This window comes from Mus musculus, chromosome 5 (assembly GCF_000001635.26).
Source record: "Mus musculus strain C57BL/6J chromosome 5, GRCm38.p6 C57BL/6J".
Taxonomy (NCBI): Eukaryota; Metazoa; Chordata; class Mammalia; order Rodentia; family Muridae; genus Mus; species Mus musculus.
In genome coordinates this window covers 125,491,638-125,514,695 of record NC_000071.6, presented here as the reverse complement: position 1 = coordinate 125,514,695, position 23,058 = coordinate 125,491,638, and the positions used below count along the sequence as shown (strand labels likewise).

The window sequence follows — 23,058 nt, the reverse complement described above, 5'->3', positions numbered from 1 at the left end:
CTGACCTAACACTACCTGGGGCCCATACCTCAGCATGACAAAGGAGGCCACCTCTCAAGAAAAGTGGCTTTGGGACCTAGGCCAGGACAAAGTCCCTAGGCCAGAAGCTTTGAGAGTCCCTCACAGGTATGCATCTGGTGTCCTGAATTGTGCTGTGTGCCCTTCAGCCTTCACACACCCTCTCTGTGCCTCTATATCCCAGAAGGCAGAGATAGGATTAACCAATGTTCTAATCTTGCTGCGAAGAAGACACCTGAAGGATGGCCAAAGCCAAGTGTCTTTAACTCTTCTGAGGTCATAGGAGGCGCCACAGTGTGGCCAGACATGGGAGAGAGGGTGCATGCATGGAGACCAGCCCTCACCCCGCTACACGGATGTCCACCCCCACCCAGTTCTTTAGGAATCAGGGTCCTGGTCCTGTTGGACCACCCTGGACCTGAGAGAGCAGCAGAGAAGAGATGCACGAACCGATGTTGTAGATCTCCGAGCTGCCAAAGCGGACGCCATTGGGGTTGAGGGTGCCATCACTGCAGAGACAAGAAGCGCGTGGCTAAAGGAGGTGGCCATGCCCCATCCCTCTTGGCAGGCTCCCCCCACCCATCCCACCCACCCCCACAGCACCCAACTGCCACCAGCTGCCCTCTCCTCTCTCACTTCACAGGACATGTCCCTGAGCTTCCAGAGGGAGAGGCAGGAGGTCACCTTACCTACGGCCCAGCATGATAATGCCTCCTGTTTTGGGGTTGATCCTGCAGTAGTCACCGTGTGCCCAGACACCTTCGAGAAAGGCAGAACAAACTGGTCATGCTAAACGGGTGGGCTGGGATACACCTAGACAAGCACATGAGGCAGGGGCAGAAGGGAGGGGACGGGGACCCTGGCTACAGATTTCAAAAGTCTAGGAACAGGCAGAGTGCCAGGGAGGGATGAGACAGTGGACTGCCTGAGTCAGGTGTGGCAACAAACGCCTGCGACCTCAGCACATGACTGTACACACGTAATTTACACAAAACCACCAACCCCTATGGGGACCGAACGTACAAACAGCGTCTGTCTGTCCGTCACCAGGGCGGGAGAAATCAAGGCCATACAGAGGCAGGTCCTCTACAGGGGCACCTGACCAGGTGAACTACCGTGTCGGGTATGAGGTGCAGCTGGCCTGAGTCAACCTGCTGCATGAGCATCAGTCACCCTCCCCTGTCTCCAGACCCCCTCCCCCAACTGCCACCATCACTGAACAAGCAGACAAGCCCTGACAGGTAGGCAGCCCCCAGTCCTGCACCCGGGGGCTCATGTGGCTCTCAGCCTAGCTGGTGGCTGGAGACCTTGAGTGCAGGGATGGGTTAGGATCGACTGAACCAAGCATCTTAGGATGCTGAGACCCACAAGAAGTTGGAGGAGTACGGGCTTGGGCAGAGACACCCAGCCCCAGCCAGGCAGGGCGTGGTGCCGGCCTGCTCCTGCCTACCTGGGAATTTGGAGAAGTAAGCCTTCCGGTACTTGCTGCCGTTCTCGTCGTTCCAGAAGTGCGTGGGCTGGCAGGGAATGGGCTTAGTGCACACCAGCTCGCCACTCGCTCCCCAGACGGCCTTCCCTGGCATTTGGGAGAAGACTAAGCCTGGCGCACTCATGAGCACGCCCCGGCACACACTCCCTTACTCTGCCACTTGGGACACAACTCTGCTATGTACAGGCGAGAGCGATCCACCCTGCATGTGCACAACTGCAAATCTGCTACCCACTCAGCAATCATGGCATCCATCTGAACACCTGTTACTCTGAGACTGGGGTCAGGGAGCCTATGAGTACAAAACCCACCCCTGGGAAAGGACATTGCTCCCCATGGGAGAGTGGTCACTCCCTGCTTATGGGGCTAGAGAACCATGACAAGCCAGGGGCATGTCTGCCCATGTGTTTCTCCCTCCTCACATCCCAGAAGGGTCAGGGAGCCATTCACCTTCCTCGTCCCAGGCTTCCACAGCCATGCCAAGGTTCCGGGCTTGGATCTCACCCTTGTACACAGGAATAGAGGAGTTCTGGCCCATGAAACAGGAGATGATGTCAGTGCCTCCTGCAAGCAACAGCAGAGGACAGGCCACCCTCAGCAAGACGCAGAGCTGCCTGGACAGGCTCCACCCCCGCTGAAGACACACGCATGACAGACAGCAAGGGCTTCCTTGCAGAGAGAGGCAGCAGGGACCAAGACTGAACCCAGCTAGACTGGACCCAGCTCTCTATCTATCCCTGTGTCTGGTGACATTCTTGCTGACTGAGCCTCCCTGCCTAAGGACTCTCAGCTGACCAGACTTTAGATAGATGTAACATCCCTCCATGGCCTCTGCATCAGCTCCTGCCTCCAAGTTCCTGTCCTGCTTGAGTTCCAGTCCTGACTTCCTTTGGTGATGAACATCAGTGTGGAAGTGTAAGCTGAATAAACCCTTTCCTCCCCAACTTGCATCTTGGTCATGATGTTTGTGCAGGAATAGAAACCCTGACTGAGACACGCGCACACACGCACACGCGCGCGTGCACACACAGCAAAATCATCTGAATCACAGTGGGGTTGTGGACCCCCAGCCATGAGTCCAGGGGAGGTGTAAAGTCCATGTAGGCCCCCTGCTCCCCTCACTAGATGCCACCCCCCCCCTTAACTGTGGCTTCCAAGGGCCACCCACACTTCCCTTCCTACTTGCCCATTCCTCCGGCAGCCTCTGTCTTTGGCCCTACCTGAGATGGAGCCCAGGAGCACGGAGCTCTTGATGCATCTGTACACATACTCGTAACTCTGGGCTTTCAGCGGCGAGCCGGTGGACAGGATCGTGTGCAGCGTGTGGAGGTTGTGAGTTTCCACTGGGGGCAAACACGACCAGAGATAAAACCAGGCCCAACTGCCTCCAGCCAAACTCACGTGGAGGACTCAGCCAGAAGGGAGGAATGCCAGTTCCTGAAGAGATGGGTGGCTCTGGGGATAGGGCCTGAGGGGCCACTCACCTGGCTTCATGTCCTTCTCCTCCAGCACTGACAGCCACTTGGCTCCCGTTCCCAGGATGGTGATCCTATGATACGGGTGAGAGAGAAAGCATCCTCAAGTCCCCAAAGCTCCTACCATCAGTCACAGCCTCCAGCCACAGCCTCCCAGCTCCAACTTCCCATTTTCTTTGCCAGACAGCTCTGCCCTATCGCCTGCCTGGCACCCAGGTCCAGCAGGGATCCTCCGGGAACAGACGCCCTGATGACAGTGAAAAGTGACCAACCCTCTCTAGGGGAACAAAGGCCACTCCCAGTGAGGGCTATCTTAACTGCCACATGCCACATGGCCCTCGCAGATGAGCGACCGCCTCATGTCCCAAAGGAGAGACCGCAGAACTCTGGCCCCCTCTTTAACCAGAATCTTTTCTCCACAGGCTCACTCCCTAAGAAAAGCCACCCTTAGGGGGTCTAGTCTGAGCCTGGGAGTCAGAGCTGGCGATGTGCTGTGCTGCCAATTAGGACCTGATACCACAGTCTAAAGGTTCATTCCAGGTTTGTGTACGCATATGAAAACCTTGAGATCCTAAAGATGCTGCCAGCCTCCTGATTCTGACCCAGTGCCTCTGGCTCTAAGACAAATGGTTTTCTTCTTTTCTTCCTTCCTTCCTTCCTTTCTTTCTTTCTTTCTTTCTTTCTTTCTTTCTTTCTTTCTTTCTTAATATGTCTACGAGCACACTTCACACCAGTGCATGCACATAGCTGCAGTTCACACTCACACATGCGTACATACTCTCATGCACGTGTACACTTTCACACGTGCACATGAACACATACATACGCATCACACACTACACTGGAGGGCAGAGCCCCAGGGTCAGTCACTTCCCTCTCCATGCCCCTCCTGGCAGCGTCCCCCACACCCCACTACACCCACCCCACACCAAAACCAGTTCCTTTTCCCGAAGCCTGGCCAACAGGTGGCAAGGGGTATGAGAAAGCTTGGGTCAACTACAGTCGCACTAGGTAACGGACTGACTCCTCATTAACACTGTGAGCCACAGGTTGGGATTTTAATAGCGTCATCCTGGCCAGGCAGTTTTATGGAAAACGTTAATGGCCCAAGGTTTTAAAACACCAGCAGTGGGCCAGCTCAGTGGGTAAAGGTGATTGCCACCAAGCATGACGACCTGAGTTCAAATCCCCACGACCCACGTGGTAGAAGGAGAAAACCGACTCCAAAAGTTGCCCTCTGATCTCTACTTGCACACTGCAGCATACTACACATACCCACATACAAAATAATTGTTAAAATGTTTAAAAAATAAATAAAAGCTGTGCAGTGGTGTAATCCCAGCACTGTAATCCCTGTCTCAAAAAACCAAAAAACAGAAACAGCAACAACCAAAAGAAGCCACTAGCAGCCCCTTCTGTTTCCACCATGGTGGCTCAAGCTGGTGACTGAGCATGACAGAGCAGTACACTCCTGCACTGGAAAGTCTGAGCCGCCATCACTGGCGAGGGGTTCATCTACCAAGGGCTGGCAGCACAGGGTGTCTAGGGGTGTCTACCAACAACATTATCATAATCCGCAACGGCCAGAAGTCATCTGATGCTGTGTCCTGCCCGCTCCACAAGCATCAATGCTGAGGGCCTGTCCTGTCCTCCGTCCCCTCTGCTTCTAGCACCCTCCGGGGCTTAAGTGGAAAGACAGAGCACTCAGAGACAGAAGGGACGTTAGTTAGCTCTGTCTGATGCTGAGCCTCCCCAGAGACAAAAATGACAGCTTGCTGTTGTGTCAGCTGAGCAGGACCCAGGTACCTACCCTATCCTGTCCACAAGGTCCCACAACACGTTGGGGGTCGGAACCAGCGGGGAGCCATCATACAGGACCAAGGATGCTCCTGTGGCCAGGGCTGACACCATCCAGTTCCACATCATCCAGCCGACCTGCCACAAACAGGGAGACCAGGTAAGCCAGGCAGAGGTGCAGACCCGGAATCCTACCACTAGGGGGCAGCAGGGAGAGGAGGCTGAAGAACTGCAAGCTTGGGGCTACCCTTAACTACACTGTAAAACCCAGTCTAAAAGAAACAAACAAAAAATAGCTTTTTGGTTTAGGTGTTTCAACACAGGGTTTCTCTGTATAGCCCTGGCTGTCCTGGAACTCACTCTGCCTCCAACTCAGAGATCCACCTGCCTCTGCCTCCCAAGTGCTGGGATTAAAGGCAGGTGCCGCTACCACCTGGCCAAAAAATGTTTTAAAAGGAAATGACTCACACAGGCCCATTAACTTCTCCTCCATCTCTGAGGGTGTGGGGGAGCAAAACACAAAAGGGGGGAATGAGGGAGGCAAGGTTCGGCAGGAATTCTCCAACATGGAGGCCAAAGGAGGCACGTTCCCTACGTGAGCCAAGACGGGCAAAAGACACATCTCTCTAGGACGCCTGGGCAAATTTGTTGAGGGGATCTGAGTGTCACCTAGCACTCTGGGGTCAGTATTGGGAGGTGGAGGGTGTGGTGGTGCATGCCTGTAATCCCAGGATTTGGGAGGCTGTGCGGCAGGGAGTCGAGAGGTCAATGCTAGCCTGGGCTATAAGGGCTAAGCTCCATATAGCCTGGACAATTCAGCCAGATGCTACCTCAGAATGAAAAAAAATGAAGGACCACGGACGTGGTTCGGTGGTAGAGCACTTGCCTAGCGTGCTCGAGGGCCTGGGCTTGGTCCCAGGCACTGAACACAGGAGCATGAGCCAGCTCAGGCACGCCACCCAAGAAACTCTGCTAGATCCTTCCGGAACCTCTCCAGACTGGACAGGAACACCCCCACTCCCAACTCGAGCTCTGGGTTAGTGGCAGCACCCCATGCTGCTCTAAGCCATGTGGTGGGTAGAGACTACACCCGTCTGCCACCCCTTGTACCCCGGATGGAGCCCCGGATGGAGGGGCAGCAGGAGGCCGCAGGACACACCGTGGTGTAGTAGAGCAGGATGTCACTGCTTGTCATGTTGCCGTGTAGCATGTGCTCCTTCAGGTGCTGGATGAGGGTGCCCTGCAGGGGGGAGGGTGAGACACACGGGTGAGACACATCACCCATCCCCCCCCCCCCGAGAAACCCAGCTGGAGCTCTCCGGCTCTGCGGGTCAGCTTGGTGCCACTCTGCCATCGGAGCATCGATCAGAAAATCCCAGTACTCCCCACCTGCCAAGCTCTCCGTGCCCATCCCATCAGAGACACACTAACTTCACTGAGATGGGAGAGAAAGCTCACGGGGCCAACAGCAGGTGTCCCCCACCCTTGGGCTCCTCCTGGGAGAAGATATGTAAAGACACCACCGTGACAGAGGGGACCACAAAGGACACCTCCCACCCAACCTCCAATTTTAGTTTCAGTACAATGGGCAATATTCCCAGGCTCCAAATCCACAAAACACAGCCTAGTCAACGCCCTCCTCTCCAGCCCTTCACCTGGTTCCTCCCGCTTCCCCTAGGCAGCTCAGCAGCCCGCTACCCTGTTCCTGTGCATTCCGGGCGCTCCAGCCTCAGGTTAGCAGGAGGTTGGGGGGGGGGGGGCGGGGCGGGACTTCCTTCTCAGAGCTGAGTTCAGCTGACCCAGCGAGATCCCATCATGTCACCCTCAACGACAGTTTTCCTGCCTCTATTCTGGATCCCCTATGAGATTCCCAAAGACAGGTTGGGGATGTCACCCTTAGACAGCCTTAGAATGACCACTGTCTGGGCCTGGCCCACAGGAGTGAGCACCAGGTTCACAGAGAGGCTCCCAGGCTACAGATGAGCAAGGGGTCTGGCACAAGACTCCACGTGTTACACACTCGCACTCAAGAGAAGTCAAAGGAAAAGCCAATCAAAGGGAGGCCTCCATACACTGGCTGCTGTTATTTGAATGACAAATGCCCCACAGGCTTATATGTGTGAACACAGGCCTCCAGCAGGTGGCGCTGTTTGGGGAGTTCTGGACCTTTTAAGAGCTGGGGCTGCCGGGCAGTGGTGGCGCACGCCTTTAATTCCAGCACTTGGGAGGCAGAGGCAGGCGGATTTCTGAGTTCGAGGCCAGCCTGGTCTACAAAGTGAGTTCCAGGGCAGCCAGGGCTACTCAGAAAAACCCTGTCTCGAAAAACCAAAAACAAAACAACAACAACAAAAAAAAAAAAAAAAAAAAAAAAAAAGAGCTGGGGCTTTCCTGAAGAAGTTCGGTCTTTCAGGTTTTAAAGTCTGGTCCCTTGGTCTAGCAAACTTTATATGCCCCAGTACAGGGGAAAGCCAGGGCCAAGAAGTGGGAGTGAGTGAGTAGGGGAGCGGGGGGGGGGGGGGGGGGGGGGGCAGGGCGGGACGGGACGGGACGGGACGCAGAGGGTATAGGGGACTTTTGGGATAGCATTTGAAATGTACATGAAGAAAATATCCAAGAAAAAAAAAAAGAAAAGATGTTCTTATTATACTCTTAAGGTTTCTTTGTTGAAATGGTAAGAATAATTCTTCTAATTTTTAGATTTTAAACATAAATGGGATACAAAAAGTGAATATTTTGCAAAGAATAAATCATGTTATCAGATAGTATCGTGTGAAATAAAAATCATCCAAAATATTAAAAAAAAAAAAGTCTGGCCCCACTTCCTGTTCTCCACTTCCTGGCTGCCAGGTGGTCTTGCATTCCTGTTGCCCTGCTGGGACCTGTAAGCCAGGAGAACCCCCTTTCTCCTCTAAGCTGCTTTCCGATGGGGAATCTACCACAGCCACAGAAACCCCCTCCCTCCCAGAGGGGTCTCTGCTCCCTCCGCTACTGTGGATCTGCAGCAAGAGTGAGCATCCTCCCAAGGGTCACACCCATGTGCCTGTTTGTCACCCTCACAGTCTAAGCTCAAATGAAAGCAATGCCTTTCTCCCCCAGGTTCATCCCACGCTTAGCATTTGATTGTTAAATGCCCAGGCAGACCGAGTTCCCTCAGGGAGGTGACAGAGTAAGGTTCTCTGGGTCTCAAACAAGAGTTTCATCTTATTTCTTTGAGTGCAGGGAAGGGAACCCAGGGTGGACATGTGCTGGGCAGAAGCCATGACACTGAGCCGCAGCCCTGGCCCTGAGTAAGCTGGAGGAGGGAACGGGACCCTGCTTTCAAAAGCCGTCTCATGAACATAGGAACCCAGGTTATAAGTCAGTACACACAATCCCCCGTCGGCCCCACAATCTGCAATGTCAGAGCGGCTGGCTCACTGGGTGCATCCCACCCCGGCTACATCACGCCCCACACCACCCCAACCTATCTCAGCCACCACAGCCCCAGGACTGCAGTGTTCTCTTGCTCCAGGTCTCCCCCTAGACATCTCATTTAGAGAAAAAAAACGGCACCCTGGGGATTCTGCAGAAGCGACTGGCCTGATTGATGACTGTTAGCCCAGCAGAGGCAGGGCACCTACCCCGGCTGAGTGCACCATGCACTTGGGCGCTCCCGTCGTGCCTGAGGAGAACATGATGAACAGAGGGTGGCTGAAGGGCAGCTGCTCAAACTCGAGCTGCGGCGCCTGCGCGCCGGTCCCGCTTGCCAGGAAATCATCCAGGAACACACTGTAGGCGGGTACAGGAGAAAAACCAACAGTGACCGTTCCAGAATGCCAGAAGAGCTCTGCTGATTCTGCCCCCCAGCTAGATATGGCCCAGGATCCCTCCACATCTACCACAAGAGCCTGGAGCACTGGCTTGCCTGGTATCCACGGATACTGAGTGGCTATGGAAGGAAGCCCTGTGCCTGAGGAAGGAAAACATCAGGCTCCCAAACCAAGGTGGCTAAAGGTGGAGTCAGAACATGAAGATTAGGCACTGGACTTGCTTGGATCAAGGGCTGGCTTTTAGATTTATTTGTTTGTTTGTTTGTTTGTTTGTTTGTTTATTATATGTAAGTACACTGTAGCTGTCCTCAGACACTCCAGAAGAGGGCGTCAGATTTATTTATTTACTTATTTATTTATTTATTTATTATATGTAAGTACACTGTAGCTGTCCTCAGACACTCCAGAAGAGGGCGTCAGCTTTATTTATTTATTTATTTATTTATTTATTTATTTATTTATTTATTATATGTAAGTACACTGTAGCTGTCCTCAGACACTCCAGAAGAGGGCATCAGATCTCGTTATGGATGGTTGTGAGCCACCATGTCGTTGCTGGGATTTGAACTCCTGACCTTCGGAAGAGCAGTCGGGTGCTCTTACCCACTGAGCCATCTCACCAGCCCAAGGGCTGGCTTTTAGAGACATGACACCCACACCCACACAATCAATACCACTCTACATTGCTAGGAAGACTAGCTCACGGCGAGCCTATCCGCTATCCACAGACCCAGGACCAGTGTGGACCAGTCCACTTGCTTGTTCATACTTCACCTTCCAATGAGTAGCCAGGGACAGGAGTGCCTGCCCCACTCCTGAACCTGAAGGGGCAGAGGCAGCAAGGCAGCATCAGGAAGGCAAGGCCCAAAGCTACCACAAAGCAAATCTATGTAGCCCCATTTATTACATCCTGGGCCCTACAGCAGCCATGTGTAAACGACTGACCTAGAATAAATACAACTTAGCCAAACCTGCCCTGCCTAGGCCCACAGCCACCAGAAGCCACCACAGGTGGGTGGCCCAGAACCACAGAACAAACAGGAACAGCGGGTCTCCATTTTCTGACAAATCAAACTCTCTCTTCCAAGCAAGGAGGTGGGATGTCATTAAACGGAACGATTTGCTGAGGCTGTGACACCGAAACCCGCCCCACCTGGCATGAGAAGACATGCCTCGGAGACCAGGGACAGAGGAATGCCTTAAAAAAAGACATTCCAAATGATTCTGACAGCCGCACCCCCACGCACACCTCCTCTGCAGCCCTGCTCGATGAAGTGCCAGTCTAATGGACACTTCCCACTGAGAAAAAGTCCTTTCTTTCAAAGGCTCTGTAAATCACAGTAAGTAACCGTTGCCTTTGTTTCTCTTCTAAAAATGAAAAACAAAACAAAACAAAAAACGGGCAGGGGGGGAAGGGGGTGGCTCTGGCCTGCACTCCCTGAACCAGCAGTCCACTGTTGAGGTTCATCTGTGATGAAGCCAGCAATCTTGAGGAAACAACAGCAGCACAGGGTCCCAGATCACACTCCGAAAAAATCAGGGAGCCCAGTATCACTGTCTTAACCCTCTTCTCAAAACGGCACAGGGCTCCCTACCACGGCAGCCTCGGACAGTAAGGCTGGAAGGTATGGAGGGGGTGGGTGGGGGGAACACCTGAGCATGAGCTAAAGCTGAGGGAAAGATCCCTGCACAAGTGACCAGGTCACTTCAGCTGTCCCTAGAAGATCCAAAAGTCCACAACCAAAAACAGACCCCCTTGGCCTAATCCACCAGCAAACCACCAATGCCAGAAAAGCAAAGGAGGAGGCAGCGGCAGCCAGAAACAAACAGCATCATTCCCCAGTGTCCTGGGGTATGCGGGACCAACACCCCTCCAACCCCCACAGGGACCAAACTCTGCAGGTGCTTGGCCTGTATGTAAAAGGCAACAGTACCGCACATGTTCCCAGCCTTAGGTCCCCTCCAGAGGACACCCAGTAGGACAGCTGTGTAAGTAGGGCCCTGCCCCATAAGGTCTGCGCATGCTCAATAGAGACTCATGGCCTCCAAAGATCTGCCATCTGTAGTTGGTGAAAGCCACAGATGAGGAACCCACAGATCCACAGCCAGGTCCACCCAGACAGTGTCTACTTCTGAGGCAAGCCCTCTCTTCGTACACATGCACATACATCCAGAACTCCTGGGGAGAGCCCTGTCTCTGTGTGCACATACCTGAGTGTGCCACACGGGCCACACGTGTGAGCATGACTGCGCACACAAGTTAAGTAACACCAGCCTCCTCTGCCCAGGCCAGGAAGCCATGCCTGGAGCCCTCCCTGACCACAGCAAGAAAGGAAGGAAGCTGACGGTTCGTTGCTGTATGGTCTGGAGACTCACCATGGAGGCTTCCCATGTTCCATACCACAGTGAGGCTTTCTGCTAATGGCTTCCCCACCTCAGATATGTGGAACCTAGTCTGGGGGTGGGGGGCTCCTCACCTGTTGGGGATCTTGGAAATGTCAATCTTCTCCCTTGGGAGGACATAGGGGATCAGCACCACTCGCTGCAGGTCAGGCAGTCCTGGAGGAGGGGTGGGACAAGGTCAGGCCCCCAGCACCCAGCACAATCTGGGGGGGGGGGGTGGCTAAGGGGTGTGGTCCACAGGACTTCTGGGGCAACCCCTCTCTTCGTACACATGCACATCCATCCAGAACTCCTGGGGAGAGCCCCGTCTCTGTGTGCACATACATGCACACAAGTAAACTCAAGACTCCAGCACACACACACACACACACACACACACACACACACGGCGCAGGATCCCTGAGTACCTTTCACAACTCGCTGCAGCTTCTCCAGGTGACCATGCTCCTTGCCATTGTAGACAACAGCCTCCACCGAGAAGATAAGTTTCGGCTGAATTTGAGAAAAGCGGTCCAGGACACCCTGAAAATGAGAGAATGGACAGGTCATTGGAGACTATACATGTAGGAGAGGAAACGTCACTGTCAGGGCTGAATACAGCCATCTGTCCCCAGCACCTGCAGCTAATATGGGCAGTCCATACAAACTCCAGCCACATCTAGGAAGCAGTGGCCACAGCGAGAAGGCTGCAGACTCAAACGCATGTCCTAAAACAGGAAAGGCCCAACTCCCCTAGCAGAGGGTGCTCACTGCACCGACCACAGCCCCACACGATCCTATGCCTTCTGCCGCCTACAAGGTTCTCTGAAACCTTGATGCCCGAGGAGCCTGCATCCTCCTGTAAGTGTTCACATTCTCCTGTAAGGATATGCCCTGCCTGGGGAAAGCAGGCTTACCCACGGGACTGTGTACCACACACAGGGGAATCCACAGCCAACCAAGGGTAGCCCTTTCCTAGCTAGCTCCCATACAAATTTAATGTGGACAAGCACAGCCTTGGGACCCCTCTGCTGTAACCCCAAGGGGAAGAGATCAAAGCACCGAGGTAGACTTCCTCAGCCCCCCCACCCCCACTCAGGAGTGACCAGGAGGCCAGCATCACTGCCAGGGAGGCAGGCAAGGCAGGCAGAGGCATCTTAGTCCAGGAGGGCTCTATTCCTCTCCTTTCTGTGCTTCTGTCAGCAGCTGCTCAGAGATACCCGCAGTGACAGCACACCTCACAGACAGGGTCCCCACATGGCTGCAGGCCCAGCCACCTGCAGAGGATCATTAGGTTAATTAGGACCCTAAGTGTGACTAATTAGCCACTCCTGCAGTGTTGGCAGAGCTCCCTGGGAGACCTCAGCAGAGAGACGTGCTGACTCAGCAGAGGAATCTAAAAGGGGGACAGCTCTAGGTGGGGCCCCTCACCTGCTACAGCAGCATCCCATCCTGGCGTTTTGATGCACCCCAACACCTGATCACCTCTGAGTTAAAGGTTCTCAGACTAAATTCTCTTCAGTGCTGTCCTTTTCCCAATCCCACACTGGCACAGAGGGCCCAATTCCACCTCCCCTGTGCCAGGCACTGCCGGGGAACCCACAAGGGTCCCCACTCTCCCAAAATATGAACAAAACCAAAAAGCCATGGGGAAACAACTGCAGGTTCCATTGCTTCTGGTTCCAACTCTAAAGGAAGCCGCACAGTGCAGACGGCTCGGAGAAGAAAGGTGCCAGGTGCTTGCTGCACTAGGAGGCTAAGGTGGAGGATCCTGAGTTCATGAGTTCAAGGTCAGGCTGGGCTCACAGTGAGACCCTGTCTTGAAAACAAACAAACTGGATGCCAAGAGATGGCTCAGAGAGAGGGTGGAGATGCTGGTGGTATTAGCCTGACAGCCGGACTTCAGTCCCTGGAACCCATATACAAGTGGAAGGACAGAAGTGACTCCACACAGTTGTCCTCTGACCACCACATATGTGCTGTGTCATGTATGCAGCACAAACGCAACACACACACACACATAAAATGAGGAAGAGGAGGAGGAGACGCTGACCCTGACGCCAATGCTGACACCAAAGACTACAAGAGCCAGGCATAGTGACACGCGCTTTTAATCCCAGAACTAACCCTGAGGCAGAGACAGGAAGATCTGTGTGAGTCTGAGGCCAGCTTGGTCTACAAAGTGAGTTTCAGGACACCTAAAACCACAGAGAAACTATATCTCAAAAATAAAAACAAAAACAAAAACAAGAATAAAATTTAAAACAAAATTAAAACTAAAGCCGGAAGGAAAGAATTAGACAGGTAGAATTCACTTAATTTTTTCACAGTAAGATCAAATTCTTGCCAAATCTGATTGAGAAGAAAGTTAGTATCCCTGGGTCTCGCTCATACAGCCCCTTACAAAGCGGCTCTCCCCTCAGACAGTCTCTGATGAGGGACCGCCTGGCCACCCGTGAACACAAGTGTGCAGCACTGTGAGGTCTAACCTCTGTGAGGAGCTGTCAGCCATGGGAGTTCCCAGAACCCCTCTGTGGTGCTCTGGTCAGAGCAGAGAGAAAGAGAGACTCCCCTCAGAGTAATGAAGACCCAGCCTTCCTGCCCGTTCCTCTTCTCCCTGCTATGAAAGTCCTCTTTGGACTGGAGAGCTGGCCCGGCGGTTAAGAGCGCAGGCGATCCTGAGTTCAATTCCCAGCAACCACATGGTGGCTCACAGCCATCTGTAATGGGATCCAATACCCTCTTCTGATGAGTCTGAAGACAGCGACAGTGTACTCATAGACATTTTTTTTTTTTAAATGGAAAAAGAAAGTCCCCTTTGCATCCAAAGCTCCCCCCAGGGCAGGGCTACAGGGATGAAAGCGCTCCCCATCCTGCATCCTTGAATAACCTGATTCCCCTCCAACTCCAGCCTTTTGAGTGGTGAGCATCCAGGACCTGGGTGCAGTAACAATGGTACCCTGCACCTGTCTCCCTCCAGCCTTATCCACCCCATCAACAACAGGTGCCCAGACATTACAGGACTCCTGAACACCTGCAGCACAGACACGGGGCTGTCCTATTCTTTGCTATAAGAAGCGTTCCACCACACAAGGCCATGAACTCCGTGCTAGTCAGCTCCGGGTCTGAGACTTGAACAGGGATGGAGGTAGGTGGGAAGAAAACAGCTGTCAGTAAAAATACAGAACAATGTTGGACGCTCTCAATCTGCAGTCATGCTCACACCTCTAAGGTCCAAGGTGGCTGTCTTCTAACGCACCAGACGAGGGCATCGGATCCCATTACAGATGGTTGTGAGTCGCCATGTGGTTGTCAGGAATTGAACTCAGAACCTCTGAGTTCAATTGTCTAAGGCATGGCCTCCTTTGACTCTGGTGGCACCAGGACTGAGGAATACTAGAGAGGAAGGACTGAGTTAAGAACTTCGAGCAGACAATGTCAAGAAGCCAGTGGCTCAACTGGGATTGCAGCCTGACCCCAGCTGGGGACCAGGGCTCCCTGTCCATAGGCTGCTCTGTTGGAAAAACACACAGAATGGAGGAGGTGGGTTCTGAGCTGCCTGGGCAGGACCACATGAGGACCTAGAAGGGAACCCCACAGCCAGGCCTGGGGCCAGGAATGGTGGCCAGACAGAAGGAAGGTCAAGTCTGCTATAAAGCTTTAGGCCAGAGAGGCTGGGATGGAGCTAGCCTGGGAGGGCGCCAGCCCGTGGGGGGTCTCCATCTCAGAAGACCATCTCCATTCACAGGGAGCCTTAAGGAAGATCCAGCAGCCAGAGGCCTAAGGCTCAGATGTCACAGAGACACCCTCAGCCTTGCTGACAGTACCCAGACAGCAAAGACAGCAAGCATTTATTTCCACATCAGAGTCTGCAGACCACAGCTCAAGATCCCCTAGCCAGCAGGGGAGGCAGAGAACTGGTGAGGAGCAGCTCGCCTGCTGAGCTCCACAGAGCCCTGCAAACTGCTACATGCTGCGGTGAACACCCCGCCATGGTAGGTCTGACCTGAACCTGTGCTTAGCAACCAGTCAGGTGTTGAAACCAGCAGCCCACGTGGAGTTCCACAGATGGCCTCCCACAGTGAAGATGGTGGCTGTCCCACTTCCATGCACAGAACCCTCAGGCAGCTCAAGCGTCTTGTGAGAACCGGGGCAAAGGGCTGCAGGCTGAGCCGTAAGCACGCGGGCCTTAGATGGTGGCCTCCCTGATGTCTGTAAAACCACCAACGGCTCAGAAGAAAACAGACAAAGCCCCAAGTGGTTGGCCAGGGTGGCACTGGCTGGGTCACCTCCTGTGGGGTGATGGCCCACAAGCCCGCACGTGTGAGCTACACAGCGCACAGCAGAGCAGCAGCTGGCAGAGGGGCACTGGCAGAGAGACCTAGGCAGGCCAAAGCGGTCCTCATCATCCCAGACAAATGTGCCTGTCCTCCCTGGAGCACTACAGCCAAGGGCACAGCCCTAAAGGGCTCCTGGTCACTGACAGTGATTCCGACTGCAAATCCACCTGCCTGCACCCCGCCCTACTATAAACACGACATGCGATGCCCTGGGTTTCATCCCCAGCACTCCATAAAACCGGGTGCAGTGCCGGGCAGTGGTGGCACACGCCTTTAATCCCAGCACTTGGGAGGCAGAGGCAGGCGGATTTAAAAAAAACAAAAAAACAAAAAAACCACAACAGGTGCAGCCTGGCACACCGCCATCCCAGAGAGGTAGACAGGAGGATCAGAAGTTCAAGGTCATCCTCAGCTACACAGCGAGTCCGAGCCGGGCTTGGGGCTGTGTGCTAGCATTGATATGGACCTGGGACTGACCCCACCAAGAGGAGACCAGTTCATCGAAATGGGAAAGACATCCCCACTCCATTGCAGGTTACAGAATATACATGACTGGCACTTAGCTGGGCATGGTGGCACAGGCCTTTCACCCCAGCGCTTGGGAGGCAGGGGCAAGTAGTGTAAGTTAGAGGCCAGCCTGGGCTACAAGTGAGTCCAGGACAGCCAGGGCTACGTAGAGAAATGATGGCAACATCTGTTTCAAAAACTTTGTACGTAAATATTATCTCAGAAATTATATATATTATACATATATAATTTAATATATAATTATATATATATTACATTTATATACTACATAAATTAAAGGGGGTATGGAAAGCCTAAGACAAAGCGTTCTCTCTCTTCAGGGAAAGGCAGAGCTCAGAGCATGAGCCCGTGGCCGGGCCTCTGACCAGTTCCAGTTCCCAGCTCCCGTGCCAGAACCTCCTTCCGTCTGGTTTTCACCCTGAACAAGGGTGATCAATGCTGGGGAGGCAGTGTCTGAGCGGCAGCTTCAGTGACTTCGGATCTGTCCCAGGACACAGTTCACAGGGAACAGGTGTGGGGCAAACAGAGGGCCTGCCAGGGGACAAAGGACCAGGGGCCTGCAGGCAAGAGGCTGCTGCTCCTGAAGCCTTGCAAGAAGCTGTCATTTCTCTGTCCCAAGACTTAGCAGCCAGGTCCCCGGCCAGGCAGCTCTAAACTGACTAGCTTGCCGTGTAAGGCAGGAGAGAGGACCGATGAAAGGAGACCCTCCCTAGAGTCTGCACTGAGTGGCTTAGCACAGAATCCTAGCAGGAAGGCAGCCACCACCTCCAGTCAGACCTGAGTATAGATAGCCAAGGCCCTGCAGAATGGAGGAGACAGTAAAGCCCTGCTGCCCCCTAGTGTCCACGACAGCAAACAAACATTATACACCCAGCCAGCAGCCCCAGCTGGGATTCCAGACTGCAAGACAAAAAGCCAGGAAGCCACTAACTGGAAACCAGTCTCCTGGAGTGCCAGGTCTCTGGTGGTAACTTCTACCCTGAAGAGGACAGTCTAGGCCACTGAATGGCCCTCCACCACTCTGTTCCCACCATCCGATGGCCAATTCTAGAGCTCTATCTCAGGTCCACAGCCCCACAGGCCACCCCAGCACTGAGGACAACTCTCCATCCTGGTGAGCAAGAGTCAGTACTTACTGACCCACCGTTAAGAGAATCCCAGGCACAGAGGCCTCTGCATCCATCCTCTCAATGCCCAGAGTGCACCGTGGGTCCCCATCCTCAATGCCCAGAGTGCACCATGGGTCCCCATCCTCTCAATGCCCAGAGTGCACCGTGGGTGCCCATCCTCTCAATGCCCAGAGTGCACCGTGGGTGCCCATCCTCTCAATGCCCAGAGTGCACCATGGGTGCCCATCCTCTCAATGCCCAGAGTGCACCGTGGGTGCCCATCCTCTCAATGCCCAGAGTGCACCGTGGGTGCCCATCCTCTCAATGCCCAGAGTGCACCGTGGGTGCCCATCCTCTCAATGCCCAGAGTGCACCGTGGGTGCCCATCCTCTCAATGCCCAGAGTGCACCGTGGGTGCCCATCCTCTCAATGCCCAGAGTGCACCGTGGGTGCCCATCCTCAATGCCCAGAGTGCACCATGGGTCCCCATCCTCTCAATGCCCAGAGTTCACTGTGGGTGCCCATCCTCTCAATGCCCAGAGTTCACTGTGGGTGCCCATCCTCTCAATGCCCAGAGTGCACCGTGGGTCCCCATCCTCAATGCCCAGAGTGCACCGTGGGTGCCCATCCTCAATGCCCAGAGTGCACCGTGGGTGCCCATCCTCAATGCCCAGAGTGCACCGTGGGTGCCCATCCTCAATGCCCAGAGTGCACCGTGGGTGCCCATCCTCTCAATGCCCAGAGTGCACCGTGGGTGCCCATCCTCTCAATGCCCAGAGTGCACCGTGGGTGCCCATCCTCTCAATGCCCAGAGTGCACCGTGGGTGCCCATCCTCAATGCCCAGAGTGCACCGTGGGTGCCCATCCTCAATGCCCAGAGTGCACCGTGGGTGCCCATCCTCTCAATGCCCAGAGTGCACCGTGGGTGCCCATCCTCTCAATGCCCAGAGTGCACCGTGGGTGCCCATCCTCTCAATGCCCAGAGTGCACCGTGGGTGCCCATCCTCTCAATGCCCAGAGTGCACCGTGGGTGCCCATCCTCTCAATGCCCAGAGTGCACCGTGGGTGCCCATCCTCTCAATGCCCAGAGTGCACCGTGGGTGCCCATCCTCTCAATGCCCAGAGTGCACCGTGGGTGCCCATCCTCTCAATGCCCAGAGTGCACCGTGGGTGCCCATCCTCTCAATGCCCAGAGTGCACCGTGGGTGCCCATCCTCTCAATGCCCAGAGTGCACCGTGGGTGCCCATCCTCTCAATGCCCAGAGTGCACTGTGGGTGCCCATCCCAGACCCATCCCAGGCTCTGGACCTCGGGTGGGCAGTCTCATACCAAAGGCCTTTCTGTCTCCTTACTCTAGCCATTTCCTGAGGGACCCTAGCAGAACAGCACCCAGGGCCACCTTGTTAGAACCTCCCACAGGGACTCCATGGGCCCCAACTAGCTCATCCAACCCCACAGAAGATCCTAGGGCCGGGAGGCACTCATGGAGTTTCGGTCTAAGCAAAGTCTTGTTGATCCCAGACAGTCCCGGAGTCAGGTATGGGAAAGGGCACCGGAAGCGCCATTAGGCAGGGAAGTGGCACCGGAAGTGGAAAAGGGCACACAGGTCTCACCTCAGCTCTCTGGGCCATGGACCAAAGTGATGGGCCCTGAGCAACCCACACTTTTCTCTCTGGGAAGATGAGTTGATACCTCAAAAGCCTTTGTGGAGAGGACACACTTTAAAGCAGACGTGAGTTTACGCATTCACCCTGAAGAGTGAGCCAGGAGAGCAGCCCAGGCTCAGCCCAGGCACGCAGACCTGGGTCAGAAACAGCTGACCACAGGACAGCAGCTGGCATGGACACCACGTGAAACAGCTGGCGTGGACACAGTCAGCATGGACACCACGTGAAACAGTTGGCACAGACACTACGTGAAATAGCTGGCAAAGACACCACGTGAAACCGCTGGCAAAGACACCACAGGTCCTCCTAAAGTCAACATCCTCCTGGCACTTGTGAACCCAGGATGTCCGTGGCCCCACTGACCCAACAGTGATGGCCAAAGCAGGCCTTCCTCAGTTGCTACAGCACACTCCAGCAGCCTGGGCCACTCTAGACACACCCTGAGGACCAGGGTTCCTCAGACAGCCCAACCCAAGAAGATCAGAACAGACACTGAGGAACCTCACAGAGTCCCAAAGCCTTCGTGACAACAGCTCAACACTGATTGCTGCACAAGCCACACACACACACACACACACACACACACACACACACAACCGCTAAACGGCACACATCACCCGATAACAGAGAAGCAAGAACCAGCGGGCAGGGCAGGACTTTGACGAAGGAAACAAGAACCAGTCTGTACACTTGAAAACAAGGTCCAAGTCAGGTGAGGTGGCTTACGCCTGTCATCCTAGAACTTGAAAGTCTAAGGCAGGAGGAGCCTCAGGCTCAAGGGTAATCTGAGCTAGCGAGTAAGACGTTGTCTAAAGAAAGAAGATATTAAGTTAAATTGCTCAAACCTGATCCCTGCTCAGCATGAGTGTGTGTTAGGCACGTGCTCAACTGTTCAATCCCCGGCACCAAAGACAAGATCCGACCCCTTGCAGATCCTTCCTCCTCCCGCTTACGGCCACCTAGAGAGACACTGGCAGCTCCGCTCAACCAGCCACAAGCTCCAAGGGGGTGGAGTCCCACCCCATCAGAGACACTCTTTGAACCCGTGACACCTCTCCAATAGGACCCCCAACTCACATTTACACCAAAGTCCGGCGAGGTAGAACTCCAAATGGCCCCAATACTGGCAGCAGCCAGCATGGCCTCCACCGCATGCGCACTGTTGGGTAGATAGCCTGTGGGAGGGAGGGGAGAGAAAGCCTTGGGTTGCGGGAATCAAAGCAACAGACTTCCAGAAGTTTCCCCGGGAGACCTAAAGTATCTGAGAAGCAGAAATGCCATCCGATCCACTCACTGTACGTCACGAATCCATTTTCTACCCTTGAACCAGAACGAGCCCTATGCTGGCTCTTCTCCTCCACTCCGTTCACTCCATTCAGTCCCTCAAGCGTTCTGAGCTTCTCCTGCCCCAGGGCCTTTGCATATAAGCTGTTGTACTTCAGCACAGCATCACATACACCGGTCTTCCACACTCAGTACATACCTTTCCTTCGGCTCTTAGATCACATGGCACTATTTCTGGGAGGCCTTCTTTAAGCTAAGCACTTAAGAACCACAGTGGAACTTCCCCACTTCCCTTTACCCACCTAACCTCGCGTGTACCAGGTATTGAACCTGAGGTTCTCAGGAGAGGGCAAGGGCATCACTTGTCTCCATCTTTGCGAATGCCTTTCACCCATACTCCCTAAGACAGAGGTTCTCGACCTTCCTAATGTTGCAAGCCTTTAATCCAGTTCCTCATACTGTGGTGACACCCAGCCATCTGCTACAACCACTCCAGTAGTGACAAGCGCGACAGGCCCTGAAAACCTGGGCGCTTGTCCCGAGGCAAAAAGTTCATGGAAACTTCGTCTCCTGGAATCATGGCATCCTGTATAAAGAATGCTCCAATGTCCTTGCTTTTGTTGGTAAACGGATCTGTGTGCTTTCCTTAATATTGCTTTATTACAAGTGCTCCTAAGGATTGATACTTTAACATATTAAGTTAGATTCTAGGCAGTCCTTGATCCGACCTTGGACATGGGTAGCTAAGTCACTGCCCTACACAGAAATTTACCATTATCTAGGAAGAAGGAAGTTTGTGACCTAAGAAGAAACCAGAGTAGATACTTAGAACTATAGATAGCTGAGTTACATCCATATACAAGTATTTACAATGGCCTAGGGGGAAGGTGGACTATACAATAGACTAGAGTAGGAACTATGGCAAGGGCACAAAGCCCTTGCCCCTGGCTTCTAAGATTAAGTGGACCTTAGATGGAGCTGTTTTTGATCCCAGTTGTTAACATTGAGTTTTACCCCAATTGGTTCCTGCCAGTTCTTCCGTGTTTGAATTCCTCTGTTTTGTGTAAGAATCCAGTAACCTCTTCGTACCTTGCCAGTGTGTCACCCAACTACCCTATTTTCTTCTGTATAAAAAGTTTGATGCTCAATTTGACAAATTACATTCAGATCCACACTCCCTTGAGTCTGTCTGTCAATTCCCGCCGATTCTATGCCCATCTGTCTGAACCCCTGATTCCCATGGGTTGAGGGGGGCTGATCAGGCCCGGTCCGTGGCACCCAACAAATTGTTTTCATTGCTATGGTATAACTGTAATTTTGCTACAGTTACAAATCGTATAGATACCTGTGTTATCTAATGGTCGTAGGGGACCCCTGTGGAAGGGCTGTTGACCTCCAAAGGGGCTGAAACCCATAGGTTGAGAACCACTGCCCTAAGAAATGTGCTGGCTGGCACATGGGTAAGTGGAACAAGAGAGGACAGGTGAGCACACACATACAGGGAGAGCTATGCGTAAGCCTGTGGGGCAGAATGAGTGGAGGCCCCACCACCAGGCAGGTTGCCATCACGACAGGGAGGCAGAGAACACCTGTGGTCAGAGGAATCACCATCAACAAAACAGACACTTGGGGCTCTGAACGACAGACAACAGCAGTCTGGACTCTACCTTTCAAAGCACACACACGTGTCCCCCGATAGTCCCCAGGCACTCGGAGGGCAGGGCTCCGGCTCTGTTCCCCTCAACCCTACAAGAGCACTCTGGTGCCTGGCAGGTGGCAAGGCCTGCTGCAGAGGTGCTCACTCGCCTGGGAGCAGACCTGAAAAGCCTCTTCACTGTGGTTCCCCAAGGGGGGCCGGGCTCATGGCCCAGGGGAGTGCTCCACCCAGCAGGCTCCCCGCCCTCCTCGCTAACCAACAAGCAGCCCGCCCTCCTCCTAAGCCATAGGGTCTACCTTGGGGACCATACTGCAAGCAAAAGCAAACAGCTGTCAACAGTTTACTGCATCTCCTCAGCCCGGCAGGTACCCGTGCCTCTTCCGTGGCTCTCACGGGGAGCTACAGTAAAGGCAGAGGGAAACCAACTGACCATGAGCGACAGAAGGGCAGGCCAAGAGCTAGGCAGACTGAAGAGCCCTGGCCATTGGAGCAAGTCCCCGCCCCAGGCAGAGCCCAGTTCAGAAACAGATCTCAACCGTGTCCAGGCAACCCTGGCTCTGTGTTTCCTTCTCTCAGAAACACCTGTTGCTACAGATGGATTTGGAAAAATGCAAATGAGGGCTGGTAGCTCAGGGGTGGAGCCTGGCCAAGTATCGGCCCTGAATTCCAATTCAGTCCCGGGGAAACAAACTGGAGGGAAGAAAAACAAAAAGGGGATTCCCCATTGCTTAGCTGGATTTTAAAAGGTGACGAGGGCTGGAGGCAGAGGGGATGCTGGAGAGATGGCTCAGTGGCTAAGAGTACTTGGCTGCTCTTCCAGAGGTCCTGAGTTCAATTTCCAGCAGCCATAGCTCACAACCATCTGTAATGGGATCTGATGACTTATTCTGGTATGCATGAAGACCAAGCACTCAGATACATAAAATTCAAAAATAAATAAATCTTTTTCATTTATTTTTTATTAATTTACTTTATATCCCAATCAATCTATTAAAACAACAACAACAAAAGAAAGTCAACAGCTTAAATAGGACCAGGAAGGACACAAGAAAAGTGAGGTTTCAACCTTTAAAGCCCACATTGGCTGACTGCAGAAGGACCAGAGTTCCGGGTCAGCCTGGGCTGCATAATAAGAGCCGGTCTGAAAATACAAACAAGCCGGGCAGTGGTGGCACACACCTTTAATCCCAGCACTTGGGAGGCAGAAGCAGGTGGATTTCTGAGTTCAAAGCCAGCCTGGTCTACAGAGTGAGTTTTAGGACAGTCAGGGCTACACAGAGAAACCCTGTGTCAAAAACAAAAACAAAAAAACAAAAACAAAACAAAAACAAAAACAAGAAAGAAGGAGGAAATGCAAACAAATGAAAGCCTGAACGGACTGACTGCTGGCTCAGCCTCCCATGCATTCGCCTAACAGCTATTTATTAGACTCCAGCTGTGTGCGCTTGGCCTTCCACAGTGTGGATCAGGCCAGCAACGGAAACAGGGCCTATCTTCAGGGAC

The 23,058-nt window shown here is 53.5% G+C and overlaps 1 protein-coding gene across 1 annotated transcript in view; it reads right to left on the bottom strand.

Annotated features, from left to right (window-relative positions):
* The window catches only part of Aacs (acetoacetyl-CoA synthetase), a 41,533-nt gene that overhangs the window by 2,710 nt on the left and 15,765 nt on the right, over positions 1-23,058 (bottom strand). Inside the window, exons 5-16 of the mRNA NM_030210.2 lie at positions 19,692-19,789; positions 11,399-11,513; positions 11,066-11,147; positions 8,400-8,547; positions 5,939-6,019; positions 4,793-4,917; positions 2,992-3,056; positions 2,728-2,850; positions 1,958-2,071; positions 1,469-1,594; positions 708-777; positions 469-527 (exon numbers count right to left, since the gene is read on the bottom strand). Coding sequence (NP_084486.1) covers positions 469-527; positions 708-777; positions 1,469-1,594; positions 1,958-2,071; positions 2,728-2,850; positions 2,992-3,056; positions 4,793-4,917; positions 5,939-6,019; positions 8,400-8,547; positions 11,066-11,147; positions 11,399-11,513; positions 19,692-19,789 — 1,206 coding nt within the window. The remainder of the gene's footprint in view (positions 1-468; positions 528-707; positions 778-1,468; positions 1,595-1,957; positions 2,072-2,727; positions 2,851-2,991; positions 3,057-4,792; positions 4,918-5,938; positions 6,020-8,399; positions 8,548-11,065; positions 11,148-11,398; positions 11,514-19,691; positions 19,790-23,058) is intronic.